General features: G+C 40.5%; 1 protein-coding gene across 2 annotated transcripts in view; it reads right to left on the minus strand.

Moving 5' to 3' along the window:
- FAT4 (FAT atypical cadherin 4) overlaps positions 1-20392 on the minus strand; it is a 222997-nt gene extending 202605 nt beyond the window's left edge. For both annotated transcript variants that reach the window (XM_023505628.2, XM_012551888.3), the window contains exon 1: positions 13852-20392. In XM_023505628.2, the coding sequence (XP_023361396.1) occupies positions 13852-19020 (5169 nt within the window). In that variant the 5' untranslated portion in view covers positions 19021-20392. The remainder of the gene's footprint in view (positions 1-13851) is intronic.
- Positions 20393-20593: the final 201 nt, after the last annotated feature.

Raw genomic sequence — 20593 nt, forward strand, 5'->3', positions numbered from 1 at the left:
AGTCAGAAAATTAGATCTGGGGATAAATTTACAACATGATCAATAAGGTTTGACAGGCAGGCAGTAGGGGTGGGGGAGATAATGTACTTGGATTCCTCAGGCTTGGTTTTGCATCTCACTAGACACATGAATTGGGCAAGCTCCTTAATGTTTGACCCTCAGTCTTTATTTCCACTAAATGGGGATAATAATATTTCTATAATCTACCTTTGGGCAAGACATTTAATCTTTGTCTGCCTTAGATTCTTGAGGTAATGATAGCAAACACCTCTCAGGGTTATTGTGAAGATCAAATAAAATATTTGCATGGCACTTTGCAAACCTCAAAGTGCTATATTATATTATGTTATATGAAATTATATCTTTTCATATTATATCATATCATATTATATTAATAACTATAATAATTATTATTCCAAATTTTAATATCTAGCATAAAAGCACAGAAATAGAAAATTATATGTAAGGAACAGCATGAATACCAAGTTGGCTGGAACCCAGAACAGGATTATGCCTTGTGTCTATAGAAGGGACAATGAAAGCTGTCAGACACCTCCCATCTGTAGTCTGCTTGTATCTGTATGTGATCAGAGCCAAGGTTTTGTCCCCAGAGGAAGCCTACTTTTAAGAAGCCCTAAGAACACCTGCATTCCTTTAGTAGTGGAGCTTAGCATCTGCTTAGTAGGCATAATTAGCTAAAATCAGAAGTTATCAGAGGGAGGGCTTCCTCCTTGTGGCTGCTCAGTATCCCAGTGTCTGTTGATGAGGTGCCTGTCACTATGTATCTTGTGGTTGTTATTGTTGTTCTTTGCTCTCAAAAAGAACCATGGCATAAGGGAGGTGATGCCATGAGATGCAAGTGAACTGGATTTAAGTGAGAGAGGGACTGTGAAGATGGCCAAGGACTCTCAGGTGCCAGACTCAAGCATGAGCTTTTTCTATGCTCAGGAGTCTTCTGATCTCCTTATGGAGAGCTAGAATCAAATTCCACTCTTTAACAACCTGTAGAACGGTTTTGAGTTGATCCCAGGTGCTAAAAATGTCTTAGTATTGCTCTGGCTCCAGGTTCCTCATATGTGAAATGGGTGTCTTGGACTAAATGACCTCAGAGGTCTCTTCATCTTATAAATCTATGATACAATTGAACTGAGTGTTTATTCTGTTCTTGCATTCTTTAAAAGTAAGTTAAATGTATTTTATTTAAATAAAAACAAAAATGATAACCTTCTCAGAGAGCCAGCTCTCCTCTTTTCTGGGCAGCAGATATTCTTCATACAAATATAAACACAATGACTGAATAAAAGTGCTGAGAATAATAAACAATAATAGACACCTTTATCAGGCCCAGCCATCTGGGTTGACTTTGACCCAAGTTTTTTGGCAAGCTAACCATGTCCTCTCCTCCCCAATACAAGCTTAACCAGCAAAGAAAATTTGCACTCCCACTTCCTTAGTTTTCCAGCAATTCAGAGGTCAAGGGGTATTCTAAATCTGTCACTGCTTAGACCTGAAATAATAAGGAATCATTGCTTATGTTTAATTAATTATGACCTTGGTGGGATGAATTCATCTTTTTTCTCTCGTGCTGTATTTCCAGGCAATAAAATGTGATGGGATAGTAAAATCAAAAACTGTTTCTTCTCATTTGGACATCCGAATGAATGGATATTTTAGTCTTTTTAAAAGACAAATTAATGGAGTGTCTTTAAAATATAATCTTTGGGTAACTGATTTGTGGCAATTAAAACACTACCAAATAGCTACCAGGGGGAAAGTCAGGGGAGAAATGGATAGCTGAACCCAGGGTAAGTGTCTACAAAATGGCCTTTTAAAGTGATAAATGAATTTCCTAGTAACTTGTCATTTCATGGATCTGCCCTTAGTCAGAGACAGCTGCACTCCCTTTTATTTTTCCTAAGGGAATCTGATTTAAAATCCAAAGCTAAAAAGTGAACAACTAATAATAAATTAAATTACAAATAAATATATGTATTTATAAAATACATATCTCACCTATGAAATAACATACATCTCAGCTATATGTAGATATAAAGAGATACAGATATAATATATATTTAAGCCTTACATTTAAGGCTTTGAATAATTGAATTTTCAAATCACATCTCTAACCTACACTAGCTATGTGACCCTAGAGAAGTGGATTATATCATAGATTCAATCTCTATCTAATAACATTCAGAAAATTATTCATAGGGATTTTTAGCCTATATAATTGACATGAATTATAAGTTAATATGATTGCAAGTATGATGATTAAATCTGAATGCTTTAGATCTTTAAGAGGGTAAAATGATTCAAAAACTTAACTTCATCTAATATCCACTTTCACCCTAATGTGCATTGTGCCTTCCTCCCTCCTTCCTCATTTTGCATGGTTCTAAGGCTGTCTTTCTGACTTCTCTTCACCTATTAAACATTCCTTCTCATCCATTAAACATAAGCTTTTAAAACCTAAATCTGAAGCATAAGAACCATGTTCTCCACAAAATGTTCCTGAACCACTTGGTTGCTAACAATCTTCCTTCTCTAATTTCACATAGCACATTATTTTATAGCCAACATGCTTAGTATACAGAGTACTACAATTAATTGTGCTTGTGTTTTTGCTTTCTATTTGACTGGAATGAGACCACCCTTAATGAGAATAGAGACCATGCTAAGGTTAAAACTCTGTATCTCCCCCAGTGACTAGTATGGTATTTTGAGAATGGGTGCTGCTTAATAAGTGCTGAATATGGGATCTAATTCTGTTTGAAATTGTGGGTAATCCAGATGACTATATTTTCACTATGTTTTAAAGCACTCTATTTCATTAATCATTGAATACTGATTCATCTTTCAGTGCTAAGTTAGCTGAAGAATCAGGTAATTATGGATTTGTCATTTTCAGTAATATCCAACTCTTTGGGATCTTCTGGGTTTTCCTGCTAGAGATGCTGGAGTGGTTTGCCACTTTCTTCTCCAGCTCATTATAGAGATGGGAAAATTGAGGCACACAGGATTAAGGGAATTGCCCAGAGTCACAGTACATGTATAGGATTGGATTTGAATTCAGGTTTTCCCAACCTGAAGAGTAAGCTAATAACTATTCTTATATGGATATAAAGAAAATTCTAACAGTAAGTGTTTACCAAAAATGGGATAGACTGGTGGTGAATTCTTATCAATCACTGAAAGTCTTCAAGCAAAAGCTACCTAATCAGTCAGCAGGGATTATTTTTAGTAATGTTTAGGTAGTTTCTAAGACTTATGGGGAACCTTTCATCAATCGAGGAATGGCTAAAGTATATGAAATGAATGTAATGGGATATTATTGTACCATAAGAAATTATGAAAGATATGGATTCAGAGAAACTTGGAAAGACATATATAGGGGCAGCTAGCTGGTGCAGTGGATAGAGCCCCAACTCTGAAGTCATGAGAATGTGAATTCAGATCTGTTCTCAGACATGTAACACTTACAAGATATGTGACCCTATGCAAGTCACTGAACTCCAATTGCCTCACCCCCCCCCAAAATAAAAGCATATATGAACTGATAAAGAGTGAAATGAGCAGTACCAAGAAAATAATTCATACTTTGACTTTATCACTGTCAAAAAAAAAAGAAAAAGAAAAAAGCAATGGCTCATCTTGATTCTAAAAAGATAATGATTGAATATTAAATCATTGTCTAATGTGGCAGGGGAGAATATATGATATCTATTCTTGCAGACATGATCAATGTGTATTTGTTTTATTTGTCTTATTTGTAACTTTATTACTGATTAGTAACATTTTTATAGGAGTGGGAAGATTTTAGAAGAGGAGTAGTACTTGATGCTTTAAAGAAAGAAGAAAAGAAATAAAGACAAACTGTCATTGATGGGGAAAAAACACATAAAAGAGAAAAGAATGAGGTTCTCCAAAAGATATAAACTACTACAGTTTTGAAAACAAAAGACCACTTTGAAACTGTTGAATTTACTATGTACATTTTTTTTTAAAAATAAAAGCTATGTGAAATAGAGACTTGTTTCAGTTTGTTTTTGCTGTTGTTTTTTAAGTCTCTGAGGTACCCTCCTAGTCTGAGGTTCCATGATATTTTTTAAAATTTGTCAGTCTGTTATTTTAATGGGCTAAGGAACTTCCAGTATGGAAATTTCCTAACTCCCTGCATTAATAAGGATCAGAAACTCATCCAAAAATTATACTCCTAATAAAGTACCTTAACATCCTAGTGAAGCAACTAGCCCAGGATATTTAATTGGTATCTTATAGAGGCAGGACAAAAATTCACTGACTTCTGACAAGTTCTCTCTCTACTACGCTATATTGGCTCTCTGATCCTGCAGTATATCTTTTTTAAATGTTTAAATTTTACATCATAGGATCATATATATCCTAAGGACCAAACACATATCTTGAAAATCATCTCCTGAAGGGCAAATGAAAACAAGCCATTTCTCATTTTTTAACAATATGATCCTATGTTATATGATCCTATGATGTATAACATAGGATCAATAACAAGGGCATCTAAGTGGCACAGTAAATAGAGAGCCAGTCCTGGAGTCAGGAAGTTTCATCTTCTTGAGTTCAAATCTAGCCTTAGACACTTTCTAATGACCCTGGACAAATCACTTAATGGTGTTTGACCCAGTTTCCTTATTTGCAAAATGACCAGGAGCAGGAAATGGCAAACCACTCTAGTATATCTGTTAAAAAAAAAAAACCCAAAATGGGGATGTCAGATATGATTGAAAAATGAATGAATAACAATGACAAAAACAGATCTAAAACCTTTTAATTTCATTTCTTTTCTTTTCAAATCTCACTGCACCACAGGACTATTGTTTCAACTTTCCCTACAAAATACTGATCCCTTAAAATTCTTATTAAAAATAAGAGAATTAACATACAACATACTTTCCCCACATCTGGGAACTTTTTCTTTATGCGTGTAAGATAAAATACTCACAAAAGCCCCCACGGTCATGTTTATCCTGTGTGGTTCTGTCATTCTGTTGATAATACATTAATATATTCATAATGAAAACCCCTGTAGTAATGTTTGTCCTGCATAATATTATAGTCCTTTTGATAATATATTCATACTAAAAATAATACCCACACACAAAAAAGCTCTTTACCAGTGAGTGAAGAATGTCTTTTTTAAAATAAGATACTTTTACATAATAGCAAAATGTAGTGTGATGTTAACTCTATAAATGAGGATGCAAACTAAATAATACCCATGCAGCCCTAAATAAACTCAATGAGAAAGAGGATGATACCTTTTGTGGCACAATACTCCATAGCTTCTGAAGCTTTCTAGGCTCCCTTTGCAGGAGATTTGCTCATTTTCCAATTAAGAAATCTTTCTGAAATGTTGTAGGAAGATACAGAAAGCAGGAGGAGTTCAGAATTAAAATGCCAAGCATTGCCTTGAAAGATGTCTAGAGCGCATATTGAACACAGGTCATTTGGAATAGGGAACCCTTCCTCTACACAGTCAAGGGGAAGGAGTTATAGATGTAGAATTTGGTACTTGACTTGCCATCAGATGCAGATGCCATATTGGTTTTGCTTAAATTCTGTTGTTTTATTACAAAGGTTCAGTGGTAGGGTTGAGCAGTAGAGAAGAGGTAATAGAATACAATGCAATAACACTATTTTTAATAAAACTTTTTAAAGTGACTTTAACCTTATTTACAATGACTTTCATGTGTAGGAACTTTTAGGTATTAGATTCCCAGGAAATAATGCATGAATTATACCAAACTCCAGTTTTGCCTACATATAGGGAATGCCAGATTATAATAAGGCAATCTCTGGCAGTATACATGTGTGTTTTGGGGGAAGGGAAGACAGTGACAGCATAGAAAAAACAATAATTTAATAATATGTTTTGAAATCAGTAAATAACAGTTAAAATACTATTCAGTTAATATCTTGGGCAACCAGAAGACCAAAATTTATATCCAAGCTTTGTGTCTAACAACCTATGTGAACTTGGGCAAGTTTTTGTATCTCTCTGATTCTTAATTTTCTTTTCTATTAAAAAAGAGAGGAGACCTCTGAGGTCCTTTCCAGATATAGACTTCTGCTACTTCAGATCAACCCTCAATTTCCTCTTTTATCAAAAGAGAGGGAAGACCTTTACGATCCTTTTCAGGCATAAACTTCCACTACTTCAAATCAATTATTCTAATGAGAGATATCCTAAAATTGATAAATCATTTTTCTTAACAAAATAGATATATCATTTTGAACCATAAAAGAATGTGCACATAATAAAATAAAAGATTTCTCTATCACTTTAGAAGATGCCAAACATTTGACATCAATCAAATTATTTGAGCCTTACAACAACCTTGTGAGGCCTTTGTTATAGGTAGTATTATTCTCACTTTTACCAATGAGGTTCAGAAACATCAAGTGACTTGTTTAGTCTAAGTAACTAAGTAAGCTAAGTAACAGGTATGGGATTTGAATACAGGGTTGCTTCCTATCTCAAATCTAAATACTTATTACTGAATTATGCTTCTTCTATGTACTATATATATGTAGAAGACAGACAATAATGTAAATAAAGTTGAGATTTTATTAATTAATGTTCATATTTTGGATTATAAATTATATAAATAAATGATATACATAGAGATACAAAGATATAGAAACATATGTGCACTATTGACAAGGGAAAAGCTACTGGTTAGATTAAATAAAATAATATATCTTAATAATAACTGAAATTTGACTGGCTCACAAAGTGTTTTATATACTTTGTCATATTTGATATAGACAACAATGCTATAAGGCCAGTATTACAGGTTTTAACCTGATTTTAGATGAAGAAATTGAAGCTCAGAGAGATTGTGATTTGTCCATGATCCTCTACCTTGTGAGTATTTTAAACAGGACTCAGACATATCAGATACTAATCAAAGCTAGGGTCTGCTATTTTCTCTGTCACCTTTTGTCTCATCAAAGAAGTCCCTTCTAGCTCCTTGAGAAACCCATGAGCTCTTAAGTAGATCAAACTAAATTCACAAATTGGGGTTTTTGCATACATTGGGGTTTATAATCTTTATTACATAAAAGTGAGTTCTGATGCCTTCTCATTGCTTTAGAATCCTTTCAAACTTGAAAACTGTAATACATCAGTAATACATCACATGATATTCTTGCAATTCAGAGGCTTTGGGTTCAAATCCTACCTCAGGTACTCACTAGCTGCATGACTTAGAGGAAATCACTTAATTCTTCTAAGACACAGGTTTTTCATCTTTTTCTCATAGGACTTGCCTCACAGAGTTGTTATGAGAATCTAATGAGATAAATAAATAATGTGCTATATAAATGCTTTTATAATTGTGTTATTAATATTATTATTTTTAAACACAACAGACACATTCTCTGACTTTTGGCAAGTTCATTTCCCCTACCTAAGTCTCAGTTTCCTCAAGGAAGTATTAGGACTCAAAGGTCTCTGAAATTTCTTTAGTTATGTCTATGACAGGCTCTCAATTCTTCTGAGACTGACCGGCATCTGGCTTGTAGCACAGGTTTCAGAGTCAGCATTTTCATGAGCTCATTATTAGAGCCACATTCCAGGTGCCCTATATGAGTGCTCCACTAATGAAAGCCCATAACTTCTGTTATATTTCCTTAACTACTTCCTTTTCTGGAGACCACTGACATCCATAGGTTATTGCTAAATAGTGTTTTTTTCTTAGAGAGTTCACATCACATCATATCATGGGGTAATTGTTCAGATATGATTTAAGAAATAAAGTAATTAGCTAATAATTTTTCAACATTTTGTTCATAGTATTGTCAATTCAAACACGCAAGAATCTATATTAAATGAACTTCAACTTATTAGAATGTTAAAAGATTCTCAAATAAAGATTGTATCATTGATTACATTTATACCTCAAAGCTGGCACATAATAGGCACTTAATAAATGCATCTTTTTTTTCTTTAATTAAGCTCTCTGAGGACACACAATTGCATAGTCTATAAATTATAATCTTAGAGAGTTCCAATAGGCACTGAAAAGTTAGATGACTCATCCAAGGTCACACAGTAAGTTTCAAAGGCAAGACTTGATTTGAGTGCTTCCTGGCTTGAGGGCCAGCTCTTTATTCACATACCACATTTACTCTTTCCGGTTTCTTTGTTGGGAGTAAATGCATATTAAACAAGAACACTGTTTTTGACTAGAAAGAAAATCCAGCATTTTTTTTTAAAACAAAGCAACATTTAAAACAACCATAAAGAATGGCGGTTATGTTCTGATCCTTATTGGAAAATAGATCCTAATCCATTGGATAACTCCCCTCAGAATTTCTCTCCTGACCCTCTTTCTTCTTCTCCCTCATCTCAAAAAAAAAGCTAGGGAAAATGAAAAGAAATAAGGCAAAGAATTTTCAACAACTTATCACACACTGTGCTCCCTGAGATCACATGCCAGAGTGAGATAACCATCCCATAAGTTTCAGTTTTGCATAAATATATATAAAATAAACATTGAGAAGCATATAATGATCCTGGAGGGAAATCATCCCGGTCTATCACTAGCTATAAGGTTACAAAAGATACTGTTACAAGGGAAGGCTCCTGGCCAATCAAAACAGGCAGCTACTGTCATATTATTCCAGAAAAGTTCTCCCTTGACTAATTAGTTCATTTCACTAAATTCGGAGGAAATCAAGTGTGTTTGTCATGGGACCCAGAAGGAAGAAAACTGCTCAGCTTTGGCATATGGAGCTGATCCAGGCTCTCAGCACCAAAATATGAAGGATCCTTGGGATTTGAGTACTTAACTAAAGTGGTGAAATTTACTGAGTCAAAGAACTAGTACACCAAGCTGAATGCAAACACAACTGATTGGGTCTAAAGTTAAAGACACCACTGGCCAAAACAACACTGGAGATGTTAAACACAGATTGGATTTTATATCAGAGGATAAAGTCTTTGCTAGGATAGTTCTTATCTATGTATTCTTTAATAAATTACTTCTTTTTCTCTTTATATTAGTTTTGTTGACTGTTACATGTGGGGGATTGAAGAGGATATCCTCTAAGATCACTTCCAAATCTCAATTTATGATCCAACTAATGATCTAAATTTGTATAGTACCCTAAAAGGGTAGCTCATTACATTGAAATAATGCTTTCTTTTTTACTTTTTTTTTTGCTCAGTTGTTTCAGTCATGTCCCACTTTTTATGACCCCATTTATTTTGTTTTCAGTAGATAGAGCCCCAGGACTGAAGTCATGAAGATTTTAATTCAAATCTAAATTCAGACACTTAATAGCTATGGGACCACAAGCAAGCACTTAACCTCCGTTTACCTCAGTTTCCTCATTTGTAAAATGGATATAATACTAGCACCTACCTTGCAGAGTTGTTGTAAGAATAAAATGAGATAATAATTTAAAGTAGTTGGCATAGTGCCTTGTACATAGTGATTATTATGTCAATGGAAGCTCTTCTTATTTCTGTTATGTAGAAACACTACTGAGAGACTATAGTCAGATGTTTTAAGATGCTTATTCCTTATTAGATCCTATCTCCTTGTCTTTTCTCAACCGGCTCTAGGTTGAATGTTTGTCTGCAACTGCCCTGATCTTGGCAGACATTTCCTAATACTTGACCCTCTTTGTAAAAAAAAAAATACCCCCTTGCTTTACTCCCAGAAAATCTGCCATTGGGCTTCAGACACTTTCCTTTAATGCTTTGGGAGATCTTTATAGGTTTGGTTCTACTACATTCTATCCTTACCTTAACCCATTTTTAATAGTCTAGTTCAATTACATTAAAGCATATATCCTACCTACTTCAGCAGGTCCTTCAGTGAGGTTTGACTTCTTTAGCTGTGCTATAACGACTGGTTCTCTGATGGTTATGTGATCTAGATCTGAAATGTCTATAGTTCTGGGGACCCATATCCAATCCATGAACTTTTGCCAAAGCCAAAAGCAGTCTCTGTGTCTACCTCTGATTGTAAAGCTTAATGTGAGTTGGGCTATTTGGGGCAAATTGGGTCAGATTCTAGACGGCTGTGTTCTGCAGAGCAGCACTGTAGCTGCCTTCTCTCCTAAACCACTGATGTATGCTAATAAAGAAAAGGAAGCAAATTTATTGGCTGGATTGGGATGATGAAGTGTCTACCAAACTCTGAACCCAAAAGACAGGCAGGAGTATATGAACAGGAGCAAAGTTGCTCACATTGAGGGCTCTTTAATCCTAATAAAATTGTCCTCTGCTCCTGACTTGAAAGTAAAAAGAGAATAGCTGGAAAAAGAAATGAAGGTGTGAATAGTTCCTCTTTGGAGAAGTAGCCTAAAGTCACTCCCCTTGGACTTAAAAGAATTAGGCATGAAACACTGTAGCTCTGAATCTGTAAAGAAGAAACATTTTTGGAAAGATAACCAAGGAGAGAAGGAAGGTAGTAAAGGAAAGATAGAGGGAATGAAGGGAGGGGGAGAGAGAATGAAAAGAAGAAAAGAACAAAGGCAAGAAGGGGAGGAGACAACAGGAAGGGAAAAGGAGAGGAGGTAACAAAGGAAGAAGAAAAATGGAGAAGAGGAGGAAAATTAGAAAGAAACGAAGAGAACAATGGAGGAAAAGTAAGATGAATGAGTAAAGAAGAGAAAAAGAGAACAAGGGAGGGGAGGGAGGAGAGGGAAGAGAGAGAGAAAAGGAAAGAAGAGAATAAAGAAGAAAAGGAGACAATGGGATTAAGGAAGAAGAGCAAGATGGGAGGGAAGATGAATAGGAAAAAGAAGGGGGAAAAGAAAAGGAATGTAAAGAGGAGAAAAAGGGAAGGGAGAGGGAGAAGAAAGTGAACAGGAGGAGGAAGGTGAGGTAAAAGGATGGAGGGCAAAGGAAGGAGGAAAAATGAAGGACAGGAAGGGAAAGAGAAAGAGGTAAGGGCAGGGCAAAAGGCTAGAATGGATGGGCCCATGATTTTACAGTCTTCTGCTTCCAGTGACAAAGTAAAATAAAGAATGCAGCTGAAATGACCTCGCTGGCTTGCCATGGAATGTAATATGCCTGGGTTCTTGCTTAGCACTCTGAAGCAGAAGCCAGAGTCCCTTGCAGTGTGCATTATCAAAAGCAAAGGAGCAAAGATTGCAAAAGGGAAAGAATTTTTTTTAAAGCCAGCTCTTGACAACTGGTGATAATTTATAACTTATTCCTTAAGAATCACAGTAAATTAATTATGTTTGTGCTGACAAAAAAAGAGGGGATTTTACTGTATATACTCAGAAGATGCGACCAATAATAACATGAAATTCTAGCTTCCAGCAACTGCTTTCAATATTCTGGGGGCAGAAACACATTTGCTTTTGATTTTAGGAGTGGTTTCTGCTCAGTAACTTAAACTTGGTTTACAATTTCAGCACTTTAGTTCACAGAAGTTATTTTAACCCTTACAATATTGAGAGAACTGAATAAGATCACTTTATTTATTCCAATCAATTTTCAATATGCAAGTGAACAGTAGTAACAATTCCACCCAAACTATATGTGCTACTTTTAACCTACAGCTGAAAAAGATTCTAACTTCAACCCTTAAGAAAACTTACCTGACATTGTCTTTTAAAATATTTGCCCAGTTTTCTATTAAGGTAGTAGTTAGACATTTTTCAAAATGAATATATAATGTACATGATAAAGCTCATCTTTTAATGATAGCAGTTCTGTTCCAATTGCCCTTCAATGTTCTCATGCTCTTTAATGCTTGGCTTAGCCAGTGGTAAAAAGCACCTTTAAGTGGTTTTACACATTTTAGCAAATCCATTCTCAGCTTGGGATGGTTTAATTTCTTGCACAGAGTAAATAATTCAGTTTACAAACTAGTCAAGAGTTTTCCATGCTTAGAAACCATTCAAGTGGGACAAAAAGGCCAAAGTTAAAAAAAATCATCATTCCAGCCAATAACACATAAACAGAATTCTATATCTTAGACTTCTATCCTTAAGAAACAAAAGACAAGAACTGGTGACTTAGAAACCAAACAAGAGAAGACATAATCTGAGAAGGAAACTTGGCTTGGAGACTAACTTCCAGACTTAAACCAGGAGACTGGGGGGGGGGGGGGGGGGGGGGGGGGGGGGGTTGAAAGGGGAAAAAACAATAAAGCAGAAGAAAATAAAAGCAAAGAATAAAAGAATAATTTACAAGGAAGTAAAGGGAAAATGGATACTCATGAATATAATTTCTTCTATTAATATATATACTTTTTTTGAAATGGTAATTTGTTATATATTTTGAATCCTCACTGATGTTCTGCTGGGCACATGACAAGGTTCTCTTTTGTTTTCCCTTAACCAAAGTACAGGCAGGGCTAAGTCCTTGAGAGGAAGAAAGTTTAAAAAATGAAGACTTAAAAATGAAAAGGCTACCCACAAAACAATACAAGCATAGGCCCCAGTATCATTAGCTCAGGGGTCTCTGGTCCTCTGCCAAGAATCACAAACCACACTGATAGTAGAAGTTTTTGGCTGGTTGACAGAGCCTTCCACTAAAGGACTGGAGGAAAGGAATACTTCCAAAATAGCAAATGCGAAAAAAAAAAAAAGGTTCAGCTTGAGTCTATTTCAGACTTCTCTCCATTTTGTTATATAATTGTACATGTATAATTGTTTTTACAAAATACAATAACAAGTGAACTCTTGGCCAAAATATCTACTCCTCAACCATCACAACACACATACATATCCTCAATTTTTAAGAGTATTTAAGAGTATTTTCTAGATGGCCTTTGCTATCAATTCAAAGAATACAAATTCTAATTATAAAAATACCAATAGGGAGAGATCTTTGGGAGATAGTGGACTAAACTGATGTCCGATAGTCCCATGACAATGTAAAACACATGGAGGTATCCAAGGAAACTTATCACAGCCAACTATAATTATGTTGGTAAAACAACTATTGAGACTAGTCTTGCCTCTTCAAATTGTAATGTTGCACAATTACATTTTCCAAAACCATTTTAAGTCTGATGCTAGTCTGTAGAAATTTTGCCTGTTTCAAAAGGGAAGTCTTCTGACTAACAATGAATATGTGTGTGACTTAGTGGGCCCACCTGATAAAAATGTGGAAATTATTCATCTGGATCAAGGAGTTTCACCAGACCACTTTGGTGGAAAGTATCATGATCTGATGTTCCAAATGATGACCTAATAGCAATAATATTAACTCCTCTGGAACTTTTCAGTTTCTTTCAGTATAACATTGTCACATTCAAAAGAGCCCTATATTACATCTTAGTATATTTAGAACACAGAAACATTTAAGAATATAGATGTTATATATTTTTCATTGACCCTTCACTTCCATGTCTTAATTCTTCTGAGACTGCTAAGGAACTGGATTTGGCGTTTGACTAATAAATTAAATATATTATAATCTTTAAGATATAAAAAAGAAGTGAAGTAAAGTCTTCTTTGATTGGAATTTTTATCATCACAGAACCTCTAAATCACTTAGCTTCAAGGCTATGTAATCCAACCCTTACTTGAATAGTTATGCCATGCCCTTTCCGATTCTCTAGCAAGTAGTCATCCCTTCCTACCTGAAGACCTGGTTTTGACCAAGATTAAAATTTTTTCTCAAGCAAGTACTTAGAAAATAGTAATAACCAATAAAAAACATAATTGTAACAAGCATTCCTGCTTTGTTACATGTCTGCTGTATTCTCTACAAATTCCAAGAAAGTCTAATAAAGGCATATAGTTATAGAAGAAGAAAAAAGACAAAGCAAGTGATGTGTGTAGAAAACCAACACAAGAACAATGAACAAATAATATGAACAAAAATATTACCTCAGCTCTCTGGGTTCTAGGGAAGACAGTTGACTTTTCAATGGCATAAACATCCACTAAGTAGAGATGTGCTCCCTGCTCTCGGTCAAGAATGGCAGCAGTCTGGATGATGCCTGTGTGACGTCCAATTGTAAAAAGGCGTCCAGCAGCTTTTTCCTGACACCGCACTGCAACTATATAATACTCCACTGGGGCTTCAGATCCTCTAGGGCTGGCTGCTTCAATGGAGATGACATTGGTACCGATGGGCTCTCCTTCCTTCAAAATAGTTATATATTTGGGTTGAGTAAAAACAGGCCCATCAAGGCCCTGAAGAATGATTGTCATTTCAGTGGTTGACTTCCTTCTTTCAGGACCAAGGTCGGTGGCTGAAATGATGAGGCTGTAGATCAGCTGAGAGGGTACTAGGGCTGAGGACACCCTTAGGTCTCCACTATATCGATCTACCATAAAGGTCTCTGTGTCACCATTGATTATTTCATACTCCACTTCTCCATTAGCCCCTTCATCTGGGTCAGCAGCAACAATTGTTGTAAGGATGGAGCCAATCATCACTGAAGGATCTGCAGCCAGGGCATTTTGGGATATAAACATAGGGACATTGTCATTGAGATCTGTGACCAAAATAGTCACATTTTTCAAAGCAAATCGCCGAGTTTCTATGGGTACAGCCTGATCACTGGCTTTTACAGTTAATTCAAAGAGGTTTGCAAATTCCCGGTCAATTTCAGCATTGGTATATATGGTCCCTTTGACTTCATCTATACCAAAATGGTTACCTCTTGGCATCTGCTGAATGATGGCATAGGTTAGTTGCCCATTAATATCAGCATCAGGGTCACGAGCAGTCACAGAAATAACAGAGCTGCCAATAGGAAGGTTCTCAGTAATTGATTTAAAAATGTCTCCAGGAGGGAAGGTAGGAGGATTGTCATTGAAATCACGTACGTGGATAACCACTGACATTGTGGATGATCGAGGGGGTCTCCCTTGATCTTTTGCTGTGATGTTCAATTTGTACAAAGGCTGCGTTTCAAAGTCCAATTTTTTGGCAAGAAAAATACCCCCTGTATTTGGACTGATGCTGAAGGTGCCATGGTTGTTAGTCCCAGTGATGCTATAATGGATGTCTGCATTGTCCCCTGAATCTGAATCTGTGGCTGTGACAGAGGTTACAAGCTCACCAATTCTCATGTTTTCTAAAACATCCACAAACAGGGTAGACTTGGGGAAAGAAGGTGTGTTGTCATTTTCATCTAAAATATCAATGCTTAAGGTACAAGTTGAATTGAGAGAGACTGTCCCAGAATCCACTGCTTGAATTAGAAGGGAATAAGAAGCTGTGGCTTCATGGTCCAATTGACCAGCTAGTATCACCTGACCTGTGGCACTATCTATTGCAAACATCTTCTCTTCATTTCCTTTGACTACAGAATAGTGAATCAGTCCATTACTGCCTTCATCTACATCAGAGGCAGATACACGCAGAACTTGGGTCAAGTTGGCAGCCAATTCTGATATGGTGGCTTGGTAAAAGTCTTTTAAAAATTTTGGAGCATTATCATTGATATCCTTCATGTACACCTGAACTGTTGCCTGGTCCTTTAGAGGTTTGGGGAGGCCCTGATCGGATGCTGTCACTGTGAAGCTAAATACAGCAGCTCCTCTCTGCCTCATGAGGGACTCCCTGTCAAATTGGTGAGTGCTAGTGATTTCCCCACTGATGGCATTCAATTCAAAATCAGGCTGCATGGTCTCAAATGAATACCTTACCTCACCATTTGGCCCAAAGTCTTTATCAATAGCATTTATCATCCCCACAAATGACCCACCCCTTTGCTCTTCTTCAAAGTAAAATACATAATTAGTGCTGTTAAACAGTGGCCTGTTATCATTTACATCTTCCAAAATTACAGTCACATTCACAGTAGCACTTAAAGGTTCCACTGCTCGATCAGAAGCAACCACCAGTAAGACATATCGATCTTGAAGCTCTCGGTCCAGTTCACTTTTTACATACAACTGACCATCAGGGAAAATGCCAAATGCATTCCCTGTGTTTCCTTCTGCTATGCTATAAGCAATTTCACCATTGGCTCCTGAATCCTGGTCAGAAGCTTGTACCTTGAAGAATAGGGAGTTCACAGGCTGTGCTTCAGAAAGGGTAACCTCATAGGACAGTTGGTCAAACACTGGAGGATTGTCATTGACATCATGGACAGAGACAGTTAAAATGAAACTGGAAGAGAGCTGTGGGACCCCCCTATCTGATGCCAGGATCTCAACCTGGTAGGAGCCAGCATGCACATCCAATGGTCGGAGCAAACTGATGTTGCCATTTTTTTCATCGATGGTAAACAGATTCTTAGGATTTTGTTTCAGGCTGTAGAGCACCATGCCGTTGATCCCTTCATCAGGGTCCAAGGCTTTGGCCTGAAATATACTATGCCCTGCCTGCCAGTTCTCAACCACATTCACCCATTCAACTGCTTGAAGAAAATGGGGGGCATTGTCATTCAAGTCCTTGACTGTGATGTTCACTATGGTTTCTCCTGTCACCATGCCCCCACTGGCTACCACTTTCAGCTGATAAAAAGATTGCTCTTCCCGGTCAATGATGCTGGCTGTGGTCAATTGACCTGTGACCTGGTTGATAGCAAAAACCCCTTTCTGATCTCCAGTGGTAATCACATAAGTGATGTTTGTGTTAAGATCCATAGTAGATGCAGAAACACTTCCCACATGATATCCCAAGGCCACATTCTCAAAGACCACAAAGCTATAGACTGCCTGACTGAAGACAGGGGGGTTGTCTTGAGTGTCCAACACAGTGATGGTCACAATAGCCTGATTGGGGGACTGCAGGTGCCCCCCATCTGTAGCCACAACTTGCAGCTGATAAGCTGTCTTTTCCTCTCTGTCCAAGACCATCTTTGTGGAAATCACCCCAGTGTGGCTATGGATTTGGAAACGAGATGTATCTCCAGCTGATATGCTGTACTTAACAGTCCCATTGGGGCCTGAGTCTGGGTCACTGGCAGACACAGTGGTGATATAGCTGCCAGCTGGCTCATTCTCCTGGATATGAGCAAAGTACTGAACTGGATAAAACACAGGACTGTTATCATTCACATCCAAGAGACTCACATTGACCCGGGTCAGAGAAGTCTGGGGAGGAGAGCCGAGATCTACAGCCAGGACCAAAAGGGAATAGAAAGCCTGCTCTTCTCTGTCCAAAGAGGAGATGGTGCTCAGCCTTCCAGACACGGGATCCAGGCGGAAGGACCTCTGTTCAGTGTCAGCCTCCTGGAAGGAGAATCGAACAGTTCCATTGTCGCCTAGGTCCCCATCTGATGCCTCTATGACCAACAAATCTGTCCCTGCAGGGGCATTCTCAGCCACAGACACTTCATAGCCTGCTTCCTGGCTGAATACTGGCTTTTCATCATTCACATCCAGGACAGTAACTATCAGCTGTGCATAGGATACTTTGGGGTGGACACCCTGATCCCTGGCACTAATGTTCAAGACCACCTGGGAGGCTCGTTCTCTGTCCAGGCCACCAGCAGCCGCAGTTGTCACCAGACCACTGTGGTCACTGATGTGAAACCAGTCCAGCTCATTGCCAGAGATGATGCTATAGCGAAGGTTTGCATTGAGCCCTGAGTCACCATCTGTGGCAGAAACCCCGCTCACATAACTGCCAGGGGGAGCTTCTTCACTTAGGTTCACCCGATAGACCAACTGGGAGAAGACAGGAGGATGGTCATTGATATCATTAACAAAGATCACAAGGCTGGCGACGGAGGAACGAGCCACTGCCCCGGGGGGCGCCCCATGATTGTCTGACACGGAGACCGTCAGGTTGTAGGAAGGGATGCGTTCCCGGTCCAAGGCACTGGCCACCTTGATGAGGCTCAGATTGGGCACCTTGCTTCGCTGCACCTCAAAGTGGCGTTGCTCGTTGCCGCCCAGGATCTGCACCGAAATGTTGCCATTGGCCGCAGGGGAATCAGCGTCCGTGACCGTCAGCAGGGCCACGACTGTGCCTACCTGCGCATTCTCGTCCACTGAGGCAAAGCGCGACGTGGCGGGGAAATAGCGGAACTTGACCACTGGATCGTTGTCGTTCACGTCCAGTAGCTGGATGAGCGCCTCCGCTCGACCAGTAAGCGACGGCACGCCCCGGTCGTGTGCCTGCAGAGTGAGCGAGTACTGGCGCCTGGCCTCGTAATCCAGGGGCTCCCGCACGGTGATGAGCCCTGTCTCGGGATCCATGTGGAAGGGACCTCCGTCCTCCTGCAGCTGGTAGCGGATATCTGCGTTGGTGCCTTCGTCGGCATCAGCCGCAGAGACTTGCAGCACACTGGAGCCCACGGCCGCATCCTCAGGTACTCCAGCCTGGTAGTGGGAGCTCCCGAACACTGGGGGGTTGTCGTTGATGTCTTGTACCGTCACGTTCACTTGAAGATAGCCCCGCCGCTTGGGTTCTCCCTTGTCTTCCACCTCCACCAGCAGCTGGTAGTAGGCGGTGGCCTCGCGGTCCAGGCCGCCCCTGGACACTAGATGCAGGAAGGCCCCCTCGCCGCTCGGGTTGAGGGTGATATCGAGGCGGAAGCGTCCGGCTTCGTTGCCGCCCACGATTCGATAGGAACGGTGGTCTACACCATTGGAACCGATGTCTGCATCGGTGGCAGTGTCCAAGATGACCTGGCGTCCGCTGCTGCTATCCTCCTTAAAGGTGACCACGATGGAAGGCTCGGGGAAGACTGGCGCGTTGTCATTAAGGTCCCGCACCAACACTCGCACCTCCGTGGGGTAGGTGGGAGCGCTGGACAGAACCACTAGGTTTATCACGTCGCTGGGTAGGCTTTCGCGGTCAATGGTGGCCGTGGTATGCAGAGCCCCGGTGCTGGAGTTGATGGTGAACAAGGCGTGGCTTTCACTCAGCCGGTAGGTAAAACCTGGCCGCGTCTGAATGGTGCCCACCAAAGTGCCAGGAGGTTGTTCCTCCAGCACCTGGAAAACCTGACGCTGCTCCGTGCCGGCGCTCCCCGCAGCCTGGCCTGGCAGCGCCCACAACAGCCCTAGAACGAGGGGGGCAAGCGGAGGTAAGGTAGGGAGCAAGAACCCCCAGCGGCCCCGAGTCCCGGGGGCGCACAGGGGCATGTTGATGACCACGATGGTGGCTGTCCACCGAGGGCCAAAGAAAACAGACCCACAGGAATGGAAATCACTACCTCCTCCCCTAAAAACAATGACAATAAACAATAGTAAATCCAACCACTAGTTCTGAGGAGTCAGGCAATCGCTCTTAAGGCTCTGTAAATCCGGGAAAAGCAAACCCCATCTGCAAAAAGCTCAAGGGATCGGGAGAGACAGTCCCGTACATATTGTAGTTGAAGAGGAGACGTGAGGGAAACTGGGGCATACCGCGGGGCACGACTGGGTCCTGGTAAGCCCCAAGAAAGTTCCTTAAGCCCTCTAGTTGGCTGCCTTGCTTTTCCCCTTTCCCTTTTGTTTTTAATCCAAAGAGTCTGCGGTCCCTGGATGAGCGGGGAATCGGGGGAAGATGTCTGTACTCACAGTATTGGAGGAGACTCTGAATGTAGTCCGCCCTCTCTAAAGCTTCAAGTTTCACGCTTCCAAAGGAGAGGAGAAGGAGGTGGAGGAAAAACGAATGAGCATTAGACAGACGTTAATCGCCTCTCCTCTAGTCCAACTTCCCCAAAGCAGGTCCCGGGATGCTGCCCCCGAAAGCTGGGAGGAGGAGGAGGAGGAGGAGGGAGCCGAGCTTTCTGGCAGCAACAGCTCCAACGCGGCGTTCTAGGCTTCCTTGGCCCGGGTCCTAGCTCCGGGCTCCCGGCTCGGCTCAGTCACCCACGGCGCCGCCGACTCTCTTGGGGCTCTATGGCCCGGAGCCAGCGGCATTTTTTTGTTTCAGTGTTTCACCTGGGCTGGGGCGTCTGTGCGCCCATCACTTGTTCCTCCAGGGAGAGCGCACGTCCCTCTTTCCTCACAATCTGGGCGGAGTAGGGCCGAAACTGGGGCTGGCTCCCCTCGAGCCCTTCCTTCACCATGCCCAGGGAGGGCCGGGGTAGCTCCACCGCCGCCTTGGCCTCGGGCTCCCTGGCTGGGAGAGGTGGACTGATCCTCCAGGGGTCAGTTAGTTGCGTTTTGTAATCCGGTGGCTCTAGGGTCTGGTTTTGCCTGCCTCTGCCCAGATCCCGCTCCGGCAACTCTGGCTAGGCGCACAGGGCGGCTGTCAGCTCGGCGGCGGTCGCTCCCACCTCTTTCTGCAGGGCTCTCTTTGGTACCCCGGGGTTGCCCCCCTCTCTCCCTCTGTTACACTTACACACTTACACACGTACACAGGCACACTCACGGTGCATGCACACCAACGCCGAGGAGGGAAAAAGAGTGACAGACACGGGCACGGGCACCAAGAAAGAGAGGAGAGAGAGAGCTACACAAACTTTGCTCGCTCGCCCCTCATTGATCAGCGCTCTTCACTTCTCTCTGCTGCTCTTGCTTCGGGCCAGCTCCCCTGCCCACCCTGATCCAGTCCCATTGGACCGACCCTAACTTTAGTCCCGCCTCACATTCCTGCCTGGGGTTGCCGATTGGAGAGCTTGCACGTTCATCAGAGAATCTGTAGGGAGGGGTGGGAGTCACAGGAGGCGGAGAGAAGACAGGGGGTGATTTCTTTTCTTTCTGCCTGATTTTTTTTTTTTTTTTTTTT

The sequence above is a fragment of the Sarcophilus harrisii genome, chromosome 6 (assembly GCF_902635505.1).
Source record: "Sarcophilus harrisii chromosome 6, mSarHar1.11, whole genome shotgun sequence".
Classification (NCBI taxonomy): Eukaryota; Metazoa; Chordata; class Mammalia; order Dasyuromorphia; family Dasyuridae; genus Sarcophilus; species Sarcophilus harrisii.